This window comes from Bos javanicus, chromosome 23 (genome assembly GCF_032452875.1).
Source record: "Bos javanicus breed banteng chromosome 23, ARS-OSU_banteng_1.0, whole genome shotgun sequence".
Lineage (NCBI taxonomy): Eukaryota > Metazoa > Chordata > Mammalia > Artiodactyla > Bovidae > Bos > Bos javanicus.
In genome coordinates this window covers 49,159,331-49,184,532 of record NC_083890.1, presented here as the reverse complement: position 1 = coordinate 49,184,532, position 25,202 = coordinate 49,159,331, and the positions used below count along the sequence as shown (strand labels likewise).

At 42.9% G+C, this 25,202-nt stretch overlaps 1 protein-coding gene across 1 annotated transcript in view; it reads right to left on the bottom strand.

Moving 5' to 3' along the window:
• F13A1 (coagulation factor XIII A chain) overlaps nt 1-25,202 on the bottom strand; it is a 143,905-nt gene that overhangs the window by 83,085 nt on the left and 35,618 nt on the right. The window contains exon 4 of the mRNA XM_061398934.1: nt 14,132-14,383. Coding sequence (XP_061254918.1) covers nt 14,132-14,383 — 252 coding nt within the window. The remainder of the gene's footprint in view (nt 1-14,131; nt 14,384-25,202) is intronic.

The following is a 25,202-nucleotide window of genomic DNA, read 5'->3' as shown; positions in this document are numbered from 1 at the left end:
ACAGGTCTAAGTCCCACTCAGGTCAGCGTGCAGCCTTGGCAATGGTCAGTTTCAGTTCTGAGCGGGGACGTGCTCATCACATTTCTCTGGCCCAGGTCGTCCTTGCCATTCTGCTACTTTATCAGGGATCATTCCTTCCCATTTCCTGGTAAGGCTTTTGACCATCCCTCTGGAGTTGTTGCTCAGTTGCTCAGTCGTGTCTGACTCTCTCTGACCCCATGGAGCACAGCACGCCAGGCTTCCCTGTTCTCACTATTTCCCGGAGTTTGCTTAAACTCAGGTCCATTGAGTTGGTGATGCCATCCAATCACCTAGTCCTCTGTTGACCCCTTCACCTCCTGCCTTCAAACCTTCCCAGCATCAGGGTCTTTTCCAATGAGTCAGCTCTTTGCATCGATGGCCAAGGTATTGGAGCTTCAGCTTCAGTGTCAGTCCTTCCAATGAATATTCAAGGTTGCACACTAGAATCATTCAGGTAGATTTAAAAACTGTAGATTCCTGAGTTGAACTCTAGATCAATCGGATCAAAATCTCTGGGAGCGGGAGTGAGATCCAGGCATCGGGGTTTTAAAAAGTGAATTAATTAACTAATGAGTTAATTTTAAGCTCTCCAGTGAGTCTGATATGCAGCCACAGTTGAGAACAAATGTCCCAGCCCCCTGATGTTCACAGAATGGTGGAAAGGCCAGCAGCGTCAGCACCACCTGGAACCTTGTGAGGAAGGCAGTTTCAGGCCCCAGCTCAGACCCAGTCAGAATCTGCATATTAACGAGGGCACCAGGGACCTGTGTATATATTAAACTTTGCCCAGTGCTGCTCCATCCGACCAGCTTGGATCCGCATTCTGGGCCGTATTATAGCTTTGATCAAATCTTCTGGAGATTTCATGGTCTGGTCTGTACTCCAGCACTTTCTTGTAACTTCCTTTCTGTTCTTTGCCTCTTGGTTACCTTTGCCTGGTTTCGTGCAACTGTTAATACACGCGTGCACTGACACATGCATACACACATTTACATATTTACTACTGTCCAACAAACTGTACACATTTAAAGTATATAACTTCACAACCAAAATAATAAACATATGCACGTGTGTGTGCTAAGTCCCTTCAGTTGTGTCTGACTCTTTGTTATCCAATGGACTATAGCTGTCCAGGCTCCTCTGTCCAAGGGATTTTCCAGGCAAGAATACTGGAGTGGGTTGCCATGCCCTTCTCCAGGGGATCTTCCCAATCCAGGGATTGAACCACTGTCTCTTATGTTTCCTGCATCGGCAGGTGGGTTCTTTACCACTAGCAGCGCCTGGGAAGCCCAACAAACACATATGTCACCCAGAAGTTTCCTTGTTCCTCTCTGTAATTCTTCCCTCCCAGTCCTGTCTCAGGCCTCCCACCCTCCCAGGGAACCGTAACTCTGCTTTCTGTCACTCTAAGGTATCAGAGTATCAATAGAATCAATCAGATTCTATTGATCTATTAAATGGCAGATCTTTCCTTTTTCTCTTTGGGACTCAAGAGAAAGAAGAACTTATTGAATAAATAAATTCAATAAGGTCTTTCCTGGTGGTTCAGTGGTAAAGAATCCACCTGCCAATGCAGAAGACGGTTTCAATCCCTGAGTTGGGAAGATACCCTGGAGGAGGAAATAGCAACCCTCTCTAGTATTCTTGCCTGAAAAGTCCCATGGACAGAGGAGCCTGGAGGGCTATAGTTCATGGGGTCACAAAGAGATACGACTTAGTGACTAGATGGCAGCAGCAAATTTAATTTAAAAAAAGCATATTAAATAAGTCTTTAAACAGCATAATTTATTCATTTATAGCTTGCCAGGATAAATGAAAAGAACTTTCATCTTAAAATACTATGGGGAACCTATTATGTCAATGTAGATATTTTGTAAAATGACCTTTAAACTGTAAATTGACACGTGTTTGGTCAGGTTGTGTCAAGTTTAATTTGCTTTTTTTTTTCTCTTTTTTCATCTGAAAACTACTTTAGCAATAATTAATTCCATGATTACCACATTCTGCCATTAAAGGATGTTTGTTAGTACCCTAACACCGCAGAAATCTTGATGAGTATGAACTCATTCTATCCATCCTTGTCAATTAAGCTGTTTCTTTCTTGACAAATAAACCCTTTGATACTTTCAGCCAGAAATAAGTCTCAGAACTATTTCTGAGTACAGTTTGTATGAAATAGAAGATGTTTAGATTTGGTAACAACTTTCCCAAGCTGACCTCTCTCGAGCAAGATACCTTTTCAGTGCATTTGTTTTGTTAGACGACACTTTTCCTGAGACAGTTTTGTAACACACATTTTTTTGAATTTTTGTCATTTGAAAAAGTTGTAGTGCAGCTGGTCTGCAATTAAGTCACAAATTTAAAGCTATTGCTGCCTTTGTAAGTCAAAATATAGGTGATTTTGTCCTGGTATATTGTCATCCCATCTGCTACTGGACCTAGAATCCCATGGATCTTCCAGCTACCATTCATTTCTTCACAGTCCACAAAAGAAGAATAGGAACTTCAGTGAATGATCTATTAATCTTGTTGGGAGGTGAAACTCATTCCACCAGAATTATTTTCTAATTTTTCACTAAAATGATTGATACAGATTGAAGACAAATCACTCTGAAATTGGAAGACATTCCCACTTAAGGCTCCAAAGTGCCCTACTCAGCTGAGTTTCAGGTTACTACTCATAATTTTATTCACTCATTGGAGAATTTGATTCATTTAAATGTTGGGAGATGGCCATTTTAAACTACTGTTGAATATCTCTGTTTCGGGAAGTTACAGAAAGAAAATAAGAAAGAATATATATGAAGGGAGAGGCTGGTTATTTTTCCCATACACTTGTGCTTTTGATAAATTAATTTTTGCATTCACTGCTTCCCCGGTGGCTCAGACTGTAAAGAATCTGCCTGCTATGCAAGAGACCTGGGTTCGATTCCTGAGTTGGGAAGATCCCCTGGAGAAGGGAATGGCTCCCCATTCTAGTATACTTGCCTGGAGAATCCCATAGACAGAGGAGCCTGGCGGGCTACAAAGAGTCAGCCATGACTGAGCGAATAACACTATTATTTTTCACCAGCAAACATTATTATTAACAGATTTTCCTATTTCCACTGCCTTTGCAATACTTTGAAGTGTTTCAAACAGGGTGTACTATAATAATCAAAAAGTTAAATCCATTATAAGAAAATATCAAATAAAAGGATCTTAGCAAAAAAAAAAAAATAGAGAGAGCATAAAAACTCATGATGCATTTTGTCACAATTTTTCAGTCTTTTCTCACTGAAAAGAACTAGAAAAAACAACCAGTGTAATAGCAGCAAGTGCCCTTGAGCCTGATTATGATCTCTGAGTACCATTCTCCTCCTTTCCCCTCCCATTAAAAGGTATCTGGGCTCCTTGAGAAAAATGATCAGAGGTCTGGGTCAGGAAATGTACAAGCCTAGCCTGAAGTGCTTCTTCCTGCCAGAAAACAAGAAGGCTGTTCAAGATTCTAGGCCTCATGACAAAGAAATCAGAAATCAACTTAAAGAAACTCCCACTGGACAAGAATGGGACAACTAAAATACCAAAAATAATGGTCACTGCAAAAGATTAGGACACATGAAATATTTTAATATTTGTAGTTTCAAGGTGATTTAAAAAAATGTATTGGTGGTACTACAAATCAACCCATTATTCTAAGAACTTAGAAATAAGGAAAGAGCCACGTATCTAGACTTGCTTATATGAATACTACCTCAAGGCACCGAAATCACTGATGCTAATAAATGCAAAATGAGTGGGAGATGAGACTATCACCATTTTGCAATCCCTAATAAATTTTTGGATCTAGGCTAAAACCATTTTTAAAAGGCTAATGGGGAATTCCATAATGGATGCATGAGAGTGATAACCCTGATCCCACTGGTAAATCTGAACATCACAAAAAATCAACAAGCAGACACTGAGTTTCCTGAGAGGATGAATGCGCCAGGAAGCACACAGCATCTGACTTAAGAAGTAGATGCTTCTTCAGTGCTCTCTCCACACCTGCTCCAAAGAAAAAGGAAATGATTCACTTATAGATGAATCTGAATGAGTCTCTAGTCATGTCTGACTCTTTGCAACCCCATGGCCAGAATACTGGAGTGGGTAGCCTTTTCCTTCTCCAGGGGATCCTCCCAACCCAGGGATCGAACCCAGGTCTCCCACATTGCAGGCAGATTCTTTACTGTTTGAGCCACCAGGGAAGCCTCTAAGTAGAACTAACAGCTTAATAGAAAATATAGGGGTTAGAGAAACATGATACCCCTGCAAATATTTGCTATCTTTTGTCTTTTTGGTGATGGCCATTCTAACAGCTGTGAGATAATATCTCATTATGGTTTTAATTTGCATTTCTGTAATGACTGTGGTGGTGGTGGTTTAGTTGCTAAGTCGTGTCCTATTCTTTTGCGACCCCATGGACTGCAGCCCACCAGGCTCCTCTGTCCATGGGATTTCCCAGCAAGAAAATTGGAGTTGGTGGCCATCTGCTCCTCCAGGGGATCTTCCCCATCCAGGGGTTGAACTGGTGTCTCCTGCATCTCCTGTGTTGGCAGGCAAATTCTTTACCACTGAGCCACCAGGGAAGCCCCCTTTATATATATACATATATGTATATTTTAAAGAATAGTGTATTCAATTAACGGTCAATTAAATATAAAACTTGGCTTCCCTGGTGGCTCAGATGGTAAAGAGTCTGCCTGCATTGCAGGAGACCTGAGTTCGATCCCTGGGTCGGGAAGATCCCCTGGAGAAGGAAATAGCAACCCACTCCAGTATTCTTGCCTGCAAAAACCCCATGGATGGAGGAGCCTGGCAGGCTACAGTCCATGGGGTCGAGAAGAGTCAGACACGACTGAGTGACTTCACTCACTCTCACAAAAATAAAACTATACAAAAATACATTAAATGGATGGAAGTGCACCAAAATGGTAACAGTGACTTGTAAATCTCTGAGTTCTTTTCATGCTTTCATTATTTTTTGTGTCTGTAATAAGACTTTCATCATGAGAAAAAAAAAAGTTATTTTAAAAAATATGGTTGCATTTACATGAAACTACCTGTTTAAGAAGAGCTTAACAAGTTCAGGGTTTTTTTGCATTACTTTTTCTTCAAGAACAATATGGTGTGCTCTTTTTATTATCAATGTCCTTATCATCAGTAGATGTCTTTATACAATTATAACTCTTCCCCCTTCTTTAAGTCTCCTACTCGGTCCTTCCAGCACGGGCGGGATGCAGCCTCGTTCTGTAGTGCCCTATGGGTGTTGCAGTGACATGCCCCACTCCACTGACTCTGTTCTGTGATTTCATTATTCCTGGAACAAGTATGTGTATAGTGTTTATTCCATGCCAGGAACTTTCTAATGTGGTGCAAAAACAGACTTATTAAAACTCATAGTGAGGACTTTCCTGGTGGCTCAGTGGTAAAGAATCCACCTGCCAATGCAGGAGATGTGAGTTCAGTCCCTGATCCAGGAAGATCCCACGGGCCTCAGGCCTCGGAGTGGCTAAGACTGTTCGCCCCAATGACGGGGCCTGTGCTCCAGAGGCCAGGAGCTGAAACGAGAGAAGCTGCTCCGCGAGAAGCCCGCATACCTTCAGGAGGAGTGAGCCCCACTATCCACATCTAGAGAAAAACCTGAGCAGCAGCAAAGACCCAGCAGGGCCAAATAAATAAATATGTAAAATTGTTTCTTTAAAAACACCTCATAATGTCTCCCAGAGGAAGGCACTGTATTTTCCCCACGTTACAGATGAGGAAACTGAGGAAGAGAGAAGAAAAGTATCTTTCCCAAGGTCATTTTGCAGCTGAGAGGTGAAGCCAGGGTTTGAATACCAAGCTGCCCCCCAAATAGACTATGATGCTGAGTCCGAGGGATCCACTCACTGTCTGTACAGCGCCCGGTGCACTGTGCCTGAAAACACGGCAAAATAAATGCCGACCTCTAGAATGAGAGACGGGGATGGATGTCCAGGGCTCGGAGAGTGAGAGAGAAGTCCAAGAAAATGAAGGATTTACTTTTGGGCTCTGGCTTATTGTTGATGAGAAGTCATAAATTTAGGTGGCAAGTCATGAATAGGAAGGAGTTCTGTAGCTTGAGTGCAGCCCACCCGTTTCCTTCCAGCCGCTGAATTAAAACTCACCTCAAAACAGGCAGGCATAATCATGACTCCACAACAAGGCAGGGGGATCAAATGCGGAGCCTCGATTTTCATTTTAAATTTATTTATGATTTTAAAGGAAGATTGAATGTGGAAAGCAGAGCTTTCTTTCCCCTCTTTTTATTCAGATCTGTCACTTTAAAATATAGTTGTCCAAAGCTAGGATTAAAAAAAAAACCTCATCACCATGGAAACTCTGAAAAACTCTCTGTGTTTGATAGGCTGACAAAAACAGGAAAACTCAATCATTTGCCTCTTGAGATGTTGTTGGTTTCGGGGGGTGTTGTTTTTGTTTGTTTAAAAAAATTTTTTTTATTAGTTTGAAAGGCGTAGTGAGGTTTTCTAGATCCGATGATGGAGGTGGGAAGAGATTGGTTCTGCACTTTAGTAAAATGAAGGATACTATTATTTTATTAAAAGAAAAAACAAGCTGACAAGCAATTCACTGTTCTAGTCAACCAACAATCTGAACTGTGAGAAAGTAGAGTGTGTGTGTGTGTGTGTGTGTGTGCACAAGCGTGGGGACTACACTTCTCAACCATGTGAGAGCTGATAGAAGAAACCGGGTCCAGAGGGCTGCAGAGTTGGGATGGCAGCACCACAGACCTGCTGACAACCTCCTGATCCTAAGCGACCTCTGGCCAACAACCAGCAACCATCAGTGAAACCCAAGGGAAACACGGCGCCATTGCTGAGGTGTTAACGCCTCCGTGCACTTTACCCAGAGCAGACCTTCAGCATGCCTTGTGAACCACCGCTCCTCCTGGGTGACTACCGGGAGGCAAGGGGTAAAGAAGAATGGCCTCCTTGATTTTATAATTCCTCCAGTGGGAGGAGTGGGGCAGCTAAGAAAAGCAAATTGTGAGCTGAGAACTGCTAGGACTCACTTCTAGGGCTGATTTCTGGCCCCTGTGGAAATTACCACTGGCTTCCCCACCCAGAGAAAGTAAGAATTTATAACAAACATGTAAAAATAAATGCTAAGCCTATTGATTTTAGTATCTGTTTAACCTCAGAGGGCGAAGGAGGGCTATTCATCACCACCTGGGCTGAAAATTTCTTTTTGGTTATTTTCATGCGATTTTAAAGTTAAAGCAAGCCCCATTTCTAAGGTCCTTAAGTCAAGCCTGGCAAAGGGATCAGAGAAAATTGTGGAGCTAGAATGCTCTCCCATATTTTATCTCCAAAGAGACTCTTGAACAGCTTAAGTCACAGTCTGCTTCTGTTTGAGATCCTTGAGAAGCAATGGTGATTTGACCTCTTCAAAAAGGTGAAATGTCTCACCTTTTTGGTAAAAGGAGAGATTTTGAGTGAAGAATTAGAAACAACTTTTGGGGTTTTCCCGGTGGTTCAGATGGTAAAGAATCTGCCTTCAATGTGGGAGACCCAGGTTCAATCCCTGGGTTGGAATGATCTCCTGGAGAAGGGAATAGCAATTCCCTTCCAGTATTCTTGCCTGGAAAATCCCTTAGACAGAGGAGGCTGGCGGGCTGTAGTCCACGGGGTTGAAAAGGGTTGGACACGACTGAGTGACTGACACTTTTTACTCCCCTCCCCTTTATACAAAAGCTGAGTGCCACTAAATAAAGAGGTAAGACCTGCCGGGTGGGTGTCATCAGCGCTCCGGGGACTGACCCTCTCTGTGGAGCACTTGTGACTCCAGATTGGTGTCATGACTATATGTTTTTCCATCTCAAGTACATCATATGGGGTGGTGACCCCTGAGGCTGTGCTCTAGGCAGATGATTCCCACCTATGGGATCTGGGAAACACTGGCGTATATTTACTGCTCAGATTGCTCAGTCGTGTCCGACTTGGCGACCCCATGGACTATAGCCTGCCAAGCTCCTCTGTCCATGGCATTCTCTAGGCAAGAATACTGGAGTGGGTTGCCATTTCCTACTCCAGGGGATCTTCCTGACCCAGGGATTGAACTCGTCTTTTGGGTCTCCTGCACTGGCAGGAGGATTCTTTACCACTGTCCCACCTGGGCTCAATCACTAAGTCGTGTCTGACTCTTTGCGACCCCATGGACAATAGCCCACCAGGCTCCTCTGTCCATGGGATTCTAGAGGCAAGAATACTGGAGTGGGTTGCCATCACACTCACATCTCTTATGTCTCCTGCATTGGCAGGTGGGTTCTTTACCACTGAGCCACCAGGAAAGCCCCTGGAGTATAGTCAGGACTGGCATTTCCAGCATCTGCACTTTATTTCTGGAAGGGTCCAGAGCCACTGTCTTCCTAAAACGGTTCACTTCAACCTCCCTCGGGCCATGCCTTTGTGCCTGTGAACTCTGGAATGAAACCAGCCCAGGAGACACTGGCAAGCGATTTCTCAACTGTTGGGCCTGTTCCCTGCAAAGACGCTGCATCGTATCACAGCTCAGGCCAGGTTGGGAAGTTGAGTTGATTTGTGCTGTGTTTCCAGTTTTGCTGGTTAAGGACTTTTTAGTGTAAAGTATCTTTAGAAGATAGACTATTATTCATGAAGCAATTCTACAAAGAAAAACGTCAGACATTCTTTACTTAGCACATATTCTCAAAGGGAGCCTGTGCCCTTGTTGGGATGTTTAAATTTTTTCTTTTTTTGCAAAGAAAACTTGTTTGATCTTTTAGCTATCAACCTGGTTTTGTTTTTATTTATTTATTTTTAACAGTAGGCTTTTCCAGTGTTGATTAGAACATCATAGACGTTTCCCAGCTGGCATCTACTTCCTGTTTCTCTTATTCCACAATACCGGGTACCAGTGGTTCTGGTTCTGAAAATAAAAGAGCCTGTTGTTGTTCAGTTGCTCAGTCGTGTCTGACTCTTTGAGACCCCATGGACCACAGCACGCCAGGCTCCCCTGTCCTTCACTATCTCCCAGAGTTTGTTCAGACTCATGTCCGCTGAGTCGGCTGATGCCACCCAACCATCTCATCCTCTGTCTCCCGCTTCTTCTCCTGCCCTCAATCTTTCCCTGCACCAGGGTATCCATGTTTTAGCCCCAGCTTGTTTCCTGATTTTCTGGATGACCTTGAAAACTTTATGTAATACCACAGAGTCTGATTTTTCTTTTGAAATCTGAAGCTAATACTCCGCTCCCCGCCGCCCCTTGGAGTGGTGGTTATCAATGCAGTTCAGCAAGCATTCACGAGTCTTACCTCTGTGCCATGTTAGACTGAAAGAGAGAAGGGTCCTGCTTTCTGAAACACAGAATGCAGGAAGATACCAGCTTTGAGCATCCTTTGAAGGTATGTAGGAGGAAGGGTGAAGAGGGAGGGGACGTATGTATACTTATGGCTGATCCACTTTGTTGTACGACAGAAACCAACACAGCATTGTAAAGCAATTGTACTCCAATGATAAAAAAAAAAAAAATGAACCACCCAGCTAAGGAATTACAAATGCTCCCTCCAGAAACAGCTTCAGACCTTGAATCTGGGGTCATCTATGTGCCACTGAAAATAAAGTCTACTGAGAGCTCCCTGGGTTCCCTTCTGATTGATGCCACACCAGATAACTGTCAGTTGCTGTGAGGATGAATGGGCTCTACCGATTCAGACACTTGCAAGAGAGATATGCTATTTCATTAAATACAAGGTCTGAATGCATACGGGCTTCAAATTGTCACATAAGCTCTATTAAAACTTCCTTGAAATTCAGTTAGCCAAGTATGTGACTGCTATCGTGTGCACACACTATTCCAGGGGCCGCACGGGGTGCAGAGGTAACCCGCTAACCCATCCCCCACTCCCCAGCGAGGCCGGTGCCCCTACTGCACGTTCTTGTTCTGCCACGACTCCTTTCTGTGCTTTTCAGTGTTGAAATTCATGTTTATTAGCAGCTCATTTGTGAAACCGTCGCCAGATGCTCTTTGAGGACGAAGATTGTCTTTTTCACTAACATATTCCCAGTGCCTACTTCAGCATTGATCCTTAATATGTGTGAATGAATAAATAATAGTTCTGTAGTACCCATGGGTAATTATGCTGTCATGAGCATTGTGGGAGATATACTATTACTATTTGTGGATTGATGAATGAAGGGCTCTAGCCTGAGGGTGTAAATTCTGGTCTGGGCTCAACGGTCTCCAAGAGGAAGGGGTGTTGGTCATGGTTACCCTGGGAATACCAGGCCTGGTACATCACTCCATTCTGTACTGAAGGGTCTAAAAGACCATGTATAATTACGAAGCAAATAGTATAAGAATGAATGTCAAAATACTATACAATTTGTTCATATTAATTACTTCCTATTAAAAGCATCCAGATAGTAGAAATTGATTTCTTTACACTAAATTTAATTGATTTCTCTGTTTAAAGGAAAATGCCAAAGTCATAGTGAATAAAAAGTTAGAGGGACTTCTTTGGTGGTTCAGTGGTTGAGATTCCAAGCTGCCAAAGCAGGGAGCACAGCTTCAATCCCTGGTCAGGAAAGTAAGGTTCCACATGCTGTGCAGTGTGGCCAAAGGTAAAAAATAAATAAAGAAACAAGGAAAGAAATCAATCACTTGGGGGAAACGTTAGAAATACCAGATGCTAGTTTAGCATCAGATGCTAAAAGAGAGAGACGTCTACACACACACACCACAACCCATGTCCCCCATGCACTGTATACGACTTTGACTTCCTTCAAGTGGTAAGGTATGGGGTGACACAGCTGATCTGTGGTGATAGGTGCAGTGAACCTAGAAAGCATTTACTTGGAATGATTAAATCAGTGCAGCAAACATTTATTCAACATTAAGTATCTACCAGACCACGGAGCCACCTGACAATATAGGAGACACAGGAGAGGCAGGCTTGATCCCTGGATCGGCAGGATCCCCTGGAGAAGGAAATGGCAACTCACTCCAGTATTCTTGCCTGGACAATCCCAGGGACGGAGGAGGCTGGTGGCTACAGTCCATGGGGTCACAAAGAGTTGGGCATGACTAAGTGACTGAGCAAGCGTGCGTATACCAGATACTGTGGTAGGATGAAGTCTGGATGAATTCCGGTGGCGTCAGTGATGGGGAATGAGGTGGGAAGTGTGGTTAAGACAAGACGAGCCCCATGAAAATGACTGATGCCCTATCAAAGAGAGCTGTCAAATGTTGCCCCAAGGACTAAGCACAGGCTGGGACGCTGACATCTTTCAGGGTACACGATCTGGCACGAATTCTAGATGACCAATCTGGAAAGGTTTGAACTGAAACAGGAAAATGCATTCAACAGTTCAGAGTTCCTGAGCGCTCAGACAGGTGAGAGGACTTCACACTGAGTGCCCGACTCACTCCTACTGCCTTTGTGGGTTCGGTTGTCTCTCCAGCACCCGGAGAAGGGCTCCTTTCTGGGATGGATCTGAAGCCTGGTTAGCACAATCAAATTAAAAAGCTAACCAATAATTCTCCCTCCACCCACGCCTGGCCTCAGTAATGTGGTATGACTATTGATCCCCACTAATGATTTAGTGATTAAGGAGGATAAATTGCCTATGAATGCAAAGCAAGCTAAAGGCCCCCAGCCACACAGCAGAACCTTCTTGATCAATCAGTGCTGTACTTGCCTGCGTAATTTTCAGCCCGGTGTCCTGAGTCACCTTGGACCTCACTTCCACGGCGCGTGTGTGGTATTGGCAGCATCTTGCCCACCTGGCTTTATTTGGACAACTTCTGACTTCCTCTTGTGTAATCTTTTCCAGTTGGGCAGTGGTCTCTTTCTGAATCTCCTCTGTAGTTGCCAGACTATATCTCCGTGAGCCCCGTGTTATCACGTGTGTTATGTTCTGCGTTAGTGCACACGCAAGCAGAACCCTGGGGACTGTGAAGCTACAGCGTATCTGGTTGTGTGTGGGGTTCATTATACAGCATCCGAGTTGGACTGTGCTTTGGGTTCTAGGCTGGGGAAACCACAGGCTGTTACCATCAACCTTGAACCTTGTCTCATAGATAAGGATTAGTGGTTATAGGAGGACAGAAGTGGCAGGTGGGGAGCATAGGATTAGCTCGAATACTGGAATAGGTCCTTCAAATAAAGGGTCAGGAGGATCCAGGTTTATGTTAACCCGAGCAGAAAACCTTGTTCACTGATTACCTGTGTGTAAGTTCATATCCACCCTGAATCAAGTGCAACTCCCACGTTCAAAACCAGCGCTAATATAGACTCATTTTGGAAGATATTGGAGAGCAATGTATATGGGACAGGACGGTGTGAGAAATCTTTGGTCTTATGTCAGCTTTTATATGTTCCGTTACCTTACTTCCTAAGATCTAAAAGTGGACTCTCCCCCGAGTGTCACTGCAATGTTCGCATCTGCCCCTGAAACTTAAGACCAGCCTCACACCAAGTATGGAGGCAGAAATAAGGAAGGGCAGAGATGGGGACAGGGAAAAATACTGTGTGTGATGGAGTTCTTAAATTGGATTGGTAGAGAAATTCTTGGACTTGACTAAGTTTATTTGAATATAACTAGATTAAGCTTCTGCAGCAGCCAGAAGGAAAGACTCAAAATAGCAGTAGAGATTAAGCTGAATTATATTAAAGTTACATGTTTGCATATCCAGCATTATGATTTATAAAGTTTGCACCCACTGTGCATTTAAACAAATTTACAGAATTCATTAGACTTATGCTTTCTGTACTTGAATTAAGGAGATAAAAGTTAGTTTCACTATAGACAAGGTCAACTTTATTTTATTTTTCTGAAGCCAGATTATGAATCTTAATAGTTTTTTAATTTAATTATATTTGCTGTACAATATTATATAAATTAGAAGTGTACATATATGATATAATAATTCATGATTTTTAAAGATTATACTCCATTTATGCTGCTACTGCTACTGCTGCTAAGTCGCTTCCATCGTGTTCGACTCTGTGCAACCCCATAGACAGCAGCCCACCAGGCTCCCCCGTCCCTGGGATTCTCCAGGCAAGAACACTGGAGTGGGTTGCCATTTCCTTCTCCAATGCATAAAAGTGAGAAGTGAAAGTGAAGTCGCTCAGTCGTGTCTGACTCTTAGCAACCCCATGGACTGCAGCCCACCAGGGTCCTTGGTCCATGGGATTTTCCAGGCAAGAGTACTGGAGTGGGGTGCCATTGCCTTCTCCGACTCCATTTATAGTTATTATAAAATATTGCCTATGTTCCTCGTGCTGCACAATACATCCTGTAGCTTATTATACCTAATTGTTTGTACCTCTTAATTCCCTACCCCTATTTTGCCCCTCCCTATTCCCTTTCCCCACTAGTAATCATTAGTTTGTTCTCTGAGAGTCTGCTTGTTTTTTGTATATTCACTAGTTTGTTATATTTTTTAGATTCCACATATAAGTGATATACAGTATTTGCCTTTTTCTTTTTGACTTATTTCATTTGGCATAATGCCTTCCAAGTCCATCCATGTTTCTGCAAGTGGTAAAATCATGTTTTTTTATGGCTGCATAGTATTCCATCATATCCACCTGGAGAAGGGAATGGATACCCACTCCAGTATTCTTGCTAGAGAATTTCATGGACAGAGGAGCCTGGTGGGCTACAATCCACAGAGTCACAAAGAATCGGACACAATTGAGTGACTAACATCTAGTATATTTATATGTCTTATCTTCTGGATCCTATCAATTTTGAAAGTCAAGGCAAAGAAGCCCATTTTGTTAATAGAGCAATAACATACACAGAGGTAATACCATCAGCATATTAACTTCACAATTAACTAATTGTGCAATTTTACACAATCTTCAATTATTTCTTGAAGTAAATTTATAGCAGCATTAACTTCAAGTTATAGCCTCATACACTGAAAGCAAATTTTGTGTCATCTTCTGTCCTTAAAACATGGAAAGTGGATGTAGGAAGGAACACGTCTTCTAGCATAATTTTTCTATTGACCCAAAAAGAGATGCATTAGAAATATATGAACTATTTTTGTAGTGAGATAATAAATACCAGGCCCTTACCTTCACACCAAGGGTTGAAGAGAATGTATGTGTCCGTTTCAGGGTTTCGGCTGGTGCGGATGACCCCATAGGGGGTCCAGACAGCCACGTACATGCGGAACTTCCCCACAATGCAGTCTGCAGAAGACTGGACAGACAGCCGGACAGACCTGTCCTCTCTCATGACCACCTTCGCCCCCCACTTGCCACTCTGCAGCTCAGAGACCAAAGGGACTGGAATGTAGGTTCCCTTATTCTCCTGGGGGTAGAGACCTACGGGAAGAAAGAAGAAACACAGCCTTGAGATTTCACAAGCTACCTTTGTTCTCTGTCACCTTAATAGCTGAAGGTGGAAATAATTCATTAGACTTGAAATAGTAAAACTTGGGTTTGAATTTCACTTTTGCTGCCAACTTGCTGTCTGATGGCAGTTACTTTTCAGAACTTTTTGAAGGTCATATTCGTCTGGTCTATATTTTTTAAAAAAGAATGACAGTACTTACAAAGATTTTTGTTGGTTGGTCAATGCACTCAAATAAGGTGTAGAAATACTAATCTTGGATGCAAAAACAAAACAGAGCTTACAGGGTGATGTGAAGTCATCAGTACCAGAAATTCTGCTCTCTAAAGACTTAGAATGGCTTAAAAAAGCCCTAAAAAGGGTCATAAGGGCTCCCCAGGTGGCTCTAGTGGTAAAGAACCTGCCTGCCAATGCAGGAGACACAAAAGACCCAGGTTCAGTCCTGGGGTCAGGAAGATCCCCTGGAGGAGGACATGGCAGCCCACTCCAGTGTTCTTGCCTGGAGAGTCCCATGGACAGAGGAGCCTGGCGGGCTGTAGTCCATGGGGTTGGACACAGCCAGACATGACTGAAGTGAATTAACACACATAAGGGGTACAAGGCAAATGTTTTTGTGTATTTTGAATGCAATTCCATTATTTGTCATACCACCTAATACAGCTCCATTTATAAGTTGTCCATATGTAATTAATCTTCTATTTAACTGAAACACATATATTGCCAATATCATATTTAGTAAATTTAGGCTTATGTCTTGGGCAAGAATTCAGGCTCCAGAGGCAAATTGTCTAGGTTTGAATCTTGGCTATGCTACTTATTACCTTTGCAATCTCTGGCAAATTAAAAGAAGGTGTGATGGCATGGGTTGGGAGGGAGGCTTAAGAGGAAGGGGAGATATATGTGTGTGCGTATATATACATATATATATATAGAGAGAGTACTCCTAGAACAAAGTTACCTGTTACTCCAGGTATCTCTTGACCTCCTACTTTGCATTCCAGTCATGTCTGACTGTTTGCAACCCCATGAACTGTAGCCCGCCAGACTCCTCTGTCCATGGGAACTAACACCAAAAAAAAAAAAAAAGATATCCTTTTCATCATAGGGGACTGGAATGCAAAAGTAGGAAGTCAAGCAAGAGATACCTGGAGTAATAGGCAAATTTGGCCTTGGAGTACAAAATGAAGCAGGGCAAAGGCTAATAGAGTTTTGCAAAGAGAATGTACTGGTCATAGCAAACACCCTCTTCCAACAACAGAAGAGATGACTCTACACATGGACATCACCAGATGGTCAATACAGAAATCAGATCGATTATGTTCTTTTCAGCTGAAGATGGAGAACTCTATACAGTCAGCACAAACAAGACTGGGAGTTGACTGTGGCTCAGATTATGAACTCCTTATTGCAGAATTCAGACTTAAATCTAAAAAAGTAGGGAAACTACTAGACCATTCAGGTGTGACCTAAATCCCTTACGGTTATACAGTGGAAGTGACAAGTAGATTCAAGGGATTAGATCTGATAGAGTGCCTGAAGAACTATGGTTGGATTCTTGTCATTGTACAGGAGGCAGTGATCAAAACTATCCCCCAAAACAAAGAAATTCAAAAAGGCAAAATGGTCGTCTGAGGAGGCCTTATAAATAGCTGAGAAAGGAAGAGAAGTGAAAGGCAAAGGATAAAAGGAAATACATATCCATTTGAATGCAGAGTTCCAAAGAATAGCAAGGAGAGAGAAGAAAGCCTTCCTCAGTGATCAACGCAGAGAAATAGAAGAAAACAATAGAATGGGAAAGACTAGAGATCTCTTCAAGAAAATTAGAGATACCAAGGGAATATTTCATGCAAAGATGGGCACAATAAAGGACAGAAATCATATGGACCTAACAGAAGCAGAAGATATTAAGAAGAGGTGGCAAGAATATACAGAAGAACTATACAAAAAAGATCTTCATGACCCAGATAACCACGATGGTGTGATCACTCATCTAGAGCCGAACATCCTGAAATGCGATGTCTAGTGGGCCTTGCTGCTGCTGCTGCTAAATCGCTTCAGTCATGTCCGACTCTGTGTGACCCCATAGACGGCAGCCCACCAGGCTCCCCTGTCCTCAGGATTCTCCAGGCAAGAACACTGGAGTGGGTTGCCATTTCCTTCTCCAATGCATGAAAGTGAAAAGTGAAAGTGAAGTCGCTCAGTCGTGTCCCACTCTTAGCGACCCCATGGACTGCAGCCTACCAGGCTCCTCCATCCATAGGATTTTCCAGGCAAGAGTACTGGAGTGGGGTGCCATTGCCTTCTCCAGTGGGCCTTAGGAAGCATCACTATGGACAAAGCTAGAGAAGGTGATGGAAGTCCAGTTGAGCTATTTTGAATCCTGAAAGATGATGCTGTTAAAGTGCTGCACTCAATATGTCAGCAAATTTGGAAAACTCAGCAGTGGCCACAGGACTGGAAAAGGTCAGTTTTCATTCCAATCCCAAAGAAAGGCAATGCTGAAGAATGTTTAAACGACCACACAATTACACTCATCTCGGGACAGGGGAGCCTGGTGGACTGCCGTCTGTCTATGGGGTCACACAGAGTCAGACACCACTGAAGTGACTTAGCAGCAGCAGCATGCTAGCAAAGTAATGCTCAAAATTCTCCAAGCTTGGCTTCAACAGTACGTGAATCAAGAACTTCCAGATGTTCAAGCACGATTTAGAAAAGGCAGAGGAACCAGAGATCAAATTGCCAACATCTGCTGGATCATAGAAAAAGCAAGAGCGTTCCGGAAAGACATCTACTTCTGCTTAATTGATTATGCCAAAGCCTTTGACTGTGTGGATCACAACAAACTGTGGAAAATTCTTAAAGTGATGGGATAACCAGACTACCTTACCTGCCTCCTGAGAAATCTGTATGCAGGTCAAGAAGCAACAGTTAGAACTAGATATGGAACAACAGACTGGTTCCAAATTAGGAAAGGAATATGACAAGGCTGTATATTGTCACCCTGCTTATTTAACTTATACGCAGAGTAGGTCATGTGAAATGCCAGGCTGGATGAAGCACAAGCTGGAATCAAGACTGTCAGGAGAAATATCAATAACCTCATATATGCAGATGATACCACCCTTACGGCAGAAAGCAAAGAAGAACTAAAGAGCCTCTTGATGAAAGTGAAAGAGGAGAGTGAAAAAGCTGGCTTAAAATGCAACATTCACAAAACTAAGATTATGGCATCCAGTCCCATCACTTCATGGCCAATAGATAGGGAAACAGGGCTGACTTTATTTTCTTGGGCTCCAAAATCACTGCAGATGGTGATTGCAGCCATTAATTAAAAGACGCTTGCTCCTTGAAAGAAAAGCTATGACCAACCTAGACCTCATATTAAAAAGCAGAGACATAACTTTGCCAACCAAGGTCCATCTAGTCGAGGCTATGGTTTTTCCAGTAGTCATGTATGGATGTGAGAGTTGGACTGTGAAGAAAGCTGAGTGCCAAAGAATTGATGCTTTTGAACTGTGATGCTGGAGAAGACTCTTGAGAGTCCCTTGGACTGCAAGGAGATCAAACCAGTCAATCCTAAAGGAAATCAGTCCTGAATATTCATTGGAAGGATTGATGCTGAAGCTGAAGCTCCAATACTTTAGCCACCTGATGCAAAGAACTGACTTGTTGGAAAACACCCTGATGCTTGGAAAGATTGAAGACAGGAAGAGAAAGGATCAACAAAGGATGAGATGGTTGGATGACATCACTGACTCGATGGACATGAGTTTGAGCAATCTCTGGCAGTTGGTGATGGACAGGGAAGCCTGGCATGCACCGAACTGAACTGATATATATATACTTATGGCTGATTTGTGTTGTATGACAGAAACTCACATAGCCCTTTAAAGCAATTATCCTCTAATCAAAAAATAAAATAATCCCAATAAATTACATGACCTTTACAAATCTCTATTTTCCTCTTTTTCTCTGTCATTAAATGAGAATAATACTACTACTCAATGGTGAAATAAAATAAAATATTACACGTAAGATGCTTTGTACATAATTTCTCATATATAACAAATTTTTAGCAATTATTTCAATAGAAAATTACACGTCAGAGCATTTTGCCATATGTCCAGGCTTATCAAACTTGACGTATAAGCTATCTCAGAGCAAATCTTTTTTCTCTTTATTGTTGCCATTTTGGACCAAATTCCTACTTCATGATCAACATCAAAACTAAATTTTACCGATGGGTTCCTGGAAAAACAGTCTTTGCCGTGTATTCAACCTCACAGCATTCTTTAACTCTTTAGCTTCCAGTTCAGTGTATAGTCTGGTTTACCAAAGAGTCAAATACCTAGGTATTTTAAACTGGAGCAAATGTTTCATTTACAAACTTTACCAAAATGCATCAGACATTCAATTCTAGACGTGGAGAAAATTACAAATCAGGCTAACATGTCTGAAAATTATTTTGATTGTAAGCAGAAGAAACTTACTGAAAACTTACTTCAATTGTTTTACATAAACCAGGTAGAGAATTCTACGTTAAAACAAATAAAAACAATGCTTCTTTTTGGCTTCTCCAATTACTGGGATCTTTAAAGGATTCTTTGGCAGGTATATTGCTGCAGACAGCATCCTAAGGAGGTAGCTGCATAAGTCGCCACTGTGTAATTCAGTGAGATGCTTATTCTTAATGTAAATAAATGCATACAGCACAAGCCAGGGAGAAGAGTAGAACCTTGGTGCTTTGCTGTTGTAGGAGTATCTATTTATCAACACCCTGAATAAATATCATCACAAATCCAATAAAGCTTTGAAAATGGTTTTCTGCCAAGGTATGACAGTTGTCTAGGTGGTATTCTTGGGAATACACGGGGCTCAGCTTCTGGGAAGCTTGGACATGACCCACCTGCCAAAGCTGTTTGTCCCAAAGGTCCCATACTTCCTGTATATGCTCCTTTCTGTACAAGCTCAGCCCCGGGGAATAGGTTGCCCTTTCTCTGTTGCTCTTGGAGACCCCATTGGTGCTGGAGTGTGGAAATCGAATGCAATCTTGCCAGCTAAACAGGGCCGTAATTCATTTATTCCAGTGACTCCTGGCAGCTGTTGCCACTAAATACTGACTTGGATTTAGAATACAAGTATTAAATATGACACAAGTTTGGTAAAAATAAACTTTCGGAGAGAAAATCTATGTCATAATGAGAGACTTAGATTTTTTTTAAAAAGATGAAAGGCATTTTCAAATGAATTATATAAGCAGCCTCCTTTAAGAACAGCAAAAAGAAACTATGAGAGGGTACCTAAAGCTATGGGCTTCCCAGGTGGCTCAGTGGTAAAGAATCTGCCTGTCAATGCAGGAGAAGATTCCCTGGAGAAGGAATGGCAACCCACTCCAGTATTATTGCCTGGAAAACCCCATGAATAAGGAGCCTGGTGGGCTACAGTCCATGGAGCCACAAAAGAGTCAGACGTGATTTAGCAACCAAAGAATAACAACAATGTAAAGCTCTGTGCTGTGAGCTTCAGCTTCATCTTTGTACTAACATCCACTATTGTTTAGGAGTATTGAAATACCAATGATCACTCATTTCCATTATTATACTTCAAGCTATAATTGCAAAGACTCCTATTAAATTTTACCTAGCAAATACAAGTTATTAAAAAAAAATGTGAAGGAAAAGAAGAGCCATGTTTGTTCACGCTGGCCTTGAACCCAGTCATGATTTAATCTAAAGCCTAGTTTGTTTGAAGCTCTCTTCTTCCTGCAACAGTACTGCCTGCTCTGTGCTAAGCACGAATAGCATCATTAAGTGCTAGAGACACAACAGTCACCAAAGCAGACTCCTGTCCTCGCTGAGCTTACGGTCTACGGACAAGCCATGGATGCGCTGCTTAGGATATTCCTCTTGCTGCTTCAGCCCCCAGAGCAGCAGTGAGAGGAGAATCATTGTCATCATCCTAATCTGACAAATCAGGAAATGAACGCACAATAAGATGAAGCCACTTGACCAGGGCGATGCAATGAGATCTGGCGTTGAGATTTGAACCCAGTTTGGCTTGAATCCTTACAGTAAAAATTTGTCAATCTCTGCCTTAGAGAATTTTGTATTCTGTTGAATCAAGGGGTTTCTGTGGTGGGTCGGTGGCAAAGCATCTGCCTGCTGATGCAAGGGACACAGCTGTGACGCCGGGTCTGGAAGAATCCCCTGGAGAAGGAAATGGCAGCTCACTCCAGTATTCTTGCCTGGGAAATCCCATGGACAGAGGAGCCTAGCAGGCTACGGTCCAGGAGGTCATAAGAGTCAGACACGACTTAGCAACTAAAGCACCAGCAGTGTCTGAGACTTGGGGCTAAGAAGAAAATATGATCACCTCATGTTTCCTTCAGAGAGAATATGTTATCAAACCAGGAACAAACATCTACACTGCGATTGGGTCAGCGTTTCATTTCGTTAAAACCGTCTAGTTAAATGCCTCAGTCTCAGAGTGTTGAAGACACAGGAAGTTGGTTATAACTTTTTATTGGTTTCACTGGACTCAGCTAAAATGTTCAATTTCAGTTTTGTAAAAGGTGTTTTGTGTTGCCAAGGCACTTCACATAGAGATGGAAATAGTGTGATAGAAATGAAGCTTTATTTCCTGGGGTCCCTGTGAGGAAATTTTTACAGAGGGGTAACTGAGGTCCCGTGAGGTTATCACGCCCAAGACCTCTGTATCACCAGGCGGTGGACACGGGGCACGGGCTGAGATCTTTGGGCTGGAAGTCCGTTCTCTTTTCGCTGCACGTCGCTGCTTCTGTGGAGGTGGTGGGGAGGGTGCTGGAGGGATTAAGATGAAGGAAGCCAAGAGAAGAGTAAAACTGGAAGATCTGAAGGGACTGGAGGCGGAAGGACAGCTGGGGGTGCGCGTGGTGGACTGCAGGGATGTGAGGCGGAAGTGTGAATCCAAGGGCTTAGTAACTGGTGGCGAGAAAGAAGACCTGGTAGATGGGGGCTTCCGGAAAGGGTCTCTGGGCTGCAGAGGACGTGGGTTTAGAAGGTTTTAAGGGGACGTCAGGGGCAGAAGGAAGAAAGGAGATGTGTGAGGAGCTCTGCAACTTGGGTCAAGCCGGGTGGCATCAGACCAGCACGTGGAGACAAATGGGGAACAGAGAGCAATTCCATTCATTCCAAAGGGAGAGGAAAGAGCCCTGATTTACAGGCCTTTTCACATGCGCCGCATGCAAAAGCTGATTATTCATGTAAGACCTGGCCTGTCGATAGTACCGCAGGGTCTTCTCGGCTGCTCCCTTATACCATGTTTAATTCTGAGTGTAATGATTTCAATGACAGCGCTGGGGAAGAATTTTCCATGATTGAACCGCGAGCGAGGAAGTTGTGACAGAGTAGTATTTCATTTCGCTAAATAGCCCTCTCACCTCCAGGAGGTAGCATGTGTAAGAGACCACAATCAGCCTACGCTCCTGAACACCCATCCGTCAACACCCCTGACTGCCCGCCAGCCTCCCTCGGCCAAATCTCGGTGCGAAATTCGGCCCTCCAAAGGTGACCACCATGCACACGTTTGCTAAAAGTGAATAATGCCTGGATAGATGTTTTGTTTTTACAAAGCTGTGTAACTTTTGTGTTAAAAAAGAATCTAGGCAAGAAAAATAGAAGCAGGAAATATAATACCCCAGAAAGGATTCTCATTTTGTTTTTAATAACACAGTCGTTGCAATTGAACCACTTACTAACCATGAAAAAAATATAATTACCAATTGCATTCCTTCACACTCAACTAAAATTGGTGTCAAATTCTCAAGTGATGTAGGAATTAACATATGGTCTTAGTCTAAACGTTTGTTTACACCTGTAAATCATTTTTGAGGCCATACGAGTACTACTTGCAAGGCAAAGTTGGCCAGAACTATATGCCTGTACTCACATATAACCTGACTCTCTCTTTACATGTAGCATATACGTGTGAATACAGAGAAACACACCTGCCTTAACACCCCACTGCTTGGAACCAGGAGAAAGAGGATGAAAATATTTCATTCCTTTACGATTTTATTCTTTACCAACTTTGGCTCAAAGGGCCTGAGCTTGTTGCATGGCCTCTTTCTTTTCATCCACATGGTGGGCGAGAGAAATCCACCCCCAGCTCAAAGTCAGCCCTCTTTGACTTCGGGGGAGATTTTGTCTCAATCATTCATTCTCTAGATCTGGGAGCACACTGCATGCAAAGCCCTGCATAGGCAGTACCCCACAGAGCAATGTGCTGCGTTAAAAACATTAATGTTTTGGAAAGTGGATGGCTTGGAATATATTTCCATCTAAATAAAACATCCTATGTGGTGATGAGTCCCAGGCAGTTGAGGAAGCCCACTAATTCACCTGCAGCACGGTTGATGTAGTTGAATGAGGTTGCTAATGTAATTATTCTGACTTTGCCTCACTCTGACCTAGAGCCTGGGAGGACACAGCAGGGAGAAGGAGGCGGTACCTGTAAGTTAAGTAGGCACACGTCAGTCACTTTCCCTGGTGCTCTGAAATGAAGACTCATGAGCCTTTCTTATCTCTTGGGCACATCATCTGTAAGTCAAGTGGCCACAGCTGATGGTTCTTCCTGTGCTGTATTTAATAATAATACTTCTGATCATGAGAGTTTTAATTAATCACCAGGAAATCCCAAATAAAACCTTTCCTCCTTATGAACTTAAATACCTATTTTTCTTATTAAACTGAGCTGAAGATGTTATTTTATTGTCTTTTTAACTCCGTAGTATATCCCTGTGCCTTGTACTGAGTAGGTGCCCAGTAAATGTCACTGGAGAGAACTGAATATTTTGCAGATACCAGGTCCCATTAAGAGCATCACACAGGCCTTAGAAGCCCTGGAACAAGACACCTGTGGCCACCAGTTGTCAATTCCATGCACCCCTCACAAGAAACAAACATTCATGGTTCTAAACTTTTTCCTTCGAGGGATGTTTTCCATTCATGTATAAATACACTGCAGGCTGAGCTCTGACTCCGATCACCGCAGACTTTTTTAACAGTGAATTCTTATAAGAGGATTGTCCCTAAGGAACGCATGCATATATCATATCTCCAGCTGGGAAGGTAAATTTCGTGATGTTAATTCATTTTTCCGTTTGATTCATTTGTTTTTCCCAGGAAACACCTTTCATGTTCAAAATAATCCATCTCTTTCCAAACGGGCCCTGGAAGTATTACCATGACAGCATGATGCATGTGGCAAGGCTGGAGGCGTGAGCGCAGCAGCCTGGGAAAGGGAAGCAAGCCTCGTGTTAACAGTCTTAGAGTGGAACGAGAATGCACGGGGGCAAGGCCGAATACGTCCCTGAATAACTTTTAGAAACCCCAGGTTACTAACTACAAAGACAAAGCAACAGCACCAGAAAAGAAACATCAAAAATGGCAAAAAAAAAAAAAATCTTGGATGATGTCAATTAAGACAAGAGAAACACAAACGTTCAACAGAGAATCATTCATTAAGGACCTTGGAACCTATGCTTTCTATTTAATACCTTGCCAGTGAGGCGTGTGTGTGCGTGTGTGTGTGTGTGTGTGTGTGTGTGTGTGTGTGTGTGTGTGTGTGTGTGTACACATATGTATGTTGTTATTTAGTTGCTTAGTCGTGCCTGGCTCTTTGCGACCCCATGGACTGCAGCACACTAGGCCTCCCTGTCCATCACCAGCTCCCAGAATTTGCTCAAACTCATGTCCATTGCCAGTGATGCCATCCAACCATCTCTGTCGCCCCTTTCTGCTCCTGCCTTCAATCTTTCCCAGCATCAGAGTCTTTCCCAATGAGCCAGCTCTTTGCATCAGTTGACCAAAGTATTGGAGTTTCAGCTTCGGCATCAGTCTTTCTAACGAATATTCAGGAGTGATTTCTTTAGGATTGACTGGTTTGATTTCCTTGCTGTCCAAGGGACTCTTCACAGATGGAAAGCATCAATTCTTCAGCGTCCAGCCTTCTTTGTGGTCCAATTCTCACATATATATAATTTCCTATCTGTATTTATTTATTTGGATGTTTCCTAAAGGAAGAAAGCTTCCTGGTGGTGCTAATTCTGTGGCTCTCAGTTCAGTTCAGTCGCTCAGTCCTGTCTGACTCTTTGTGACCCCATGGACTGCAGCATGCCAGGCTTCCCTGTCCAGCAAACCAGAGAAGCAAGGGGAATCTTCTTGAGGACAGGAACTTACATTTGTTCTAATTTTGTACATCCAGTGCCTTGTATTATCTTGGAACATAGCAAGCTTAATAAGTCTGGTAATTTCTTGATAGTTATATTCTTTAAGGTGTCTTATCTACCTCATTCCACTTTCAGTCCTTACTAAGACTCTTAAACTATTTTTGGAGTAAGGTGTAATTCTGTGAAATAGACACGAAACCAGCACTGGGCAAGGCTCTTGGAGTGATTCAGAAGAATAACAAGGCCACGCCCAATGAGGACCAGCATTACGAAGTACACACCATAGATGGCCACCAAGGTCATGATCTGGACATAAGAAGGCAGAGGGCCCAGGGTGTTGTCAACAGCACAGAGAGGAAGAAAGGACATGAGGCAAAAATCAGAGGGACATCGACAACATGGAGAGAGGATCATCTCTTTGTTGGTGAAACAAGACGGACTCCCTCAACAAAACTGCTTACATTTTAAGTGCGCCCCCAGCACGCTAAGCTGTAGTTGGGATCACCCACCACAAGGAAGCGGGTGTGGCGAGGACTTCTATAAAACAGATCTTCACAGCTGTTGGCTGTGACAGAGACCCAGAA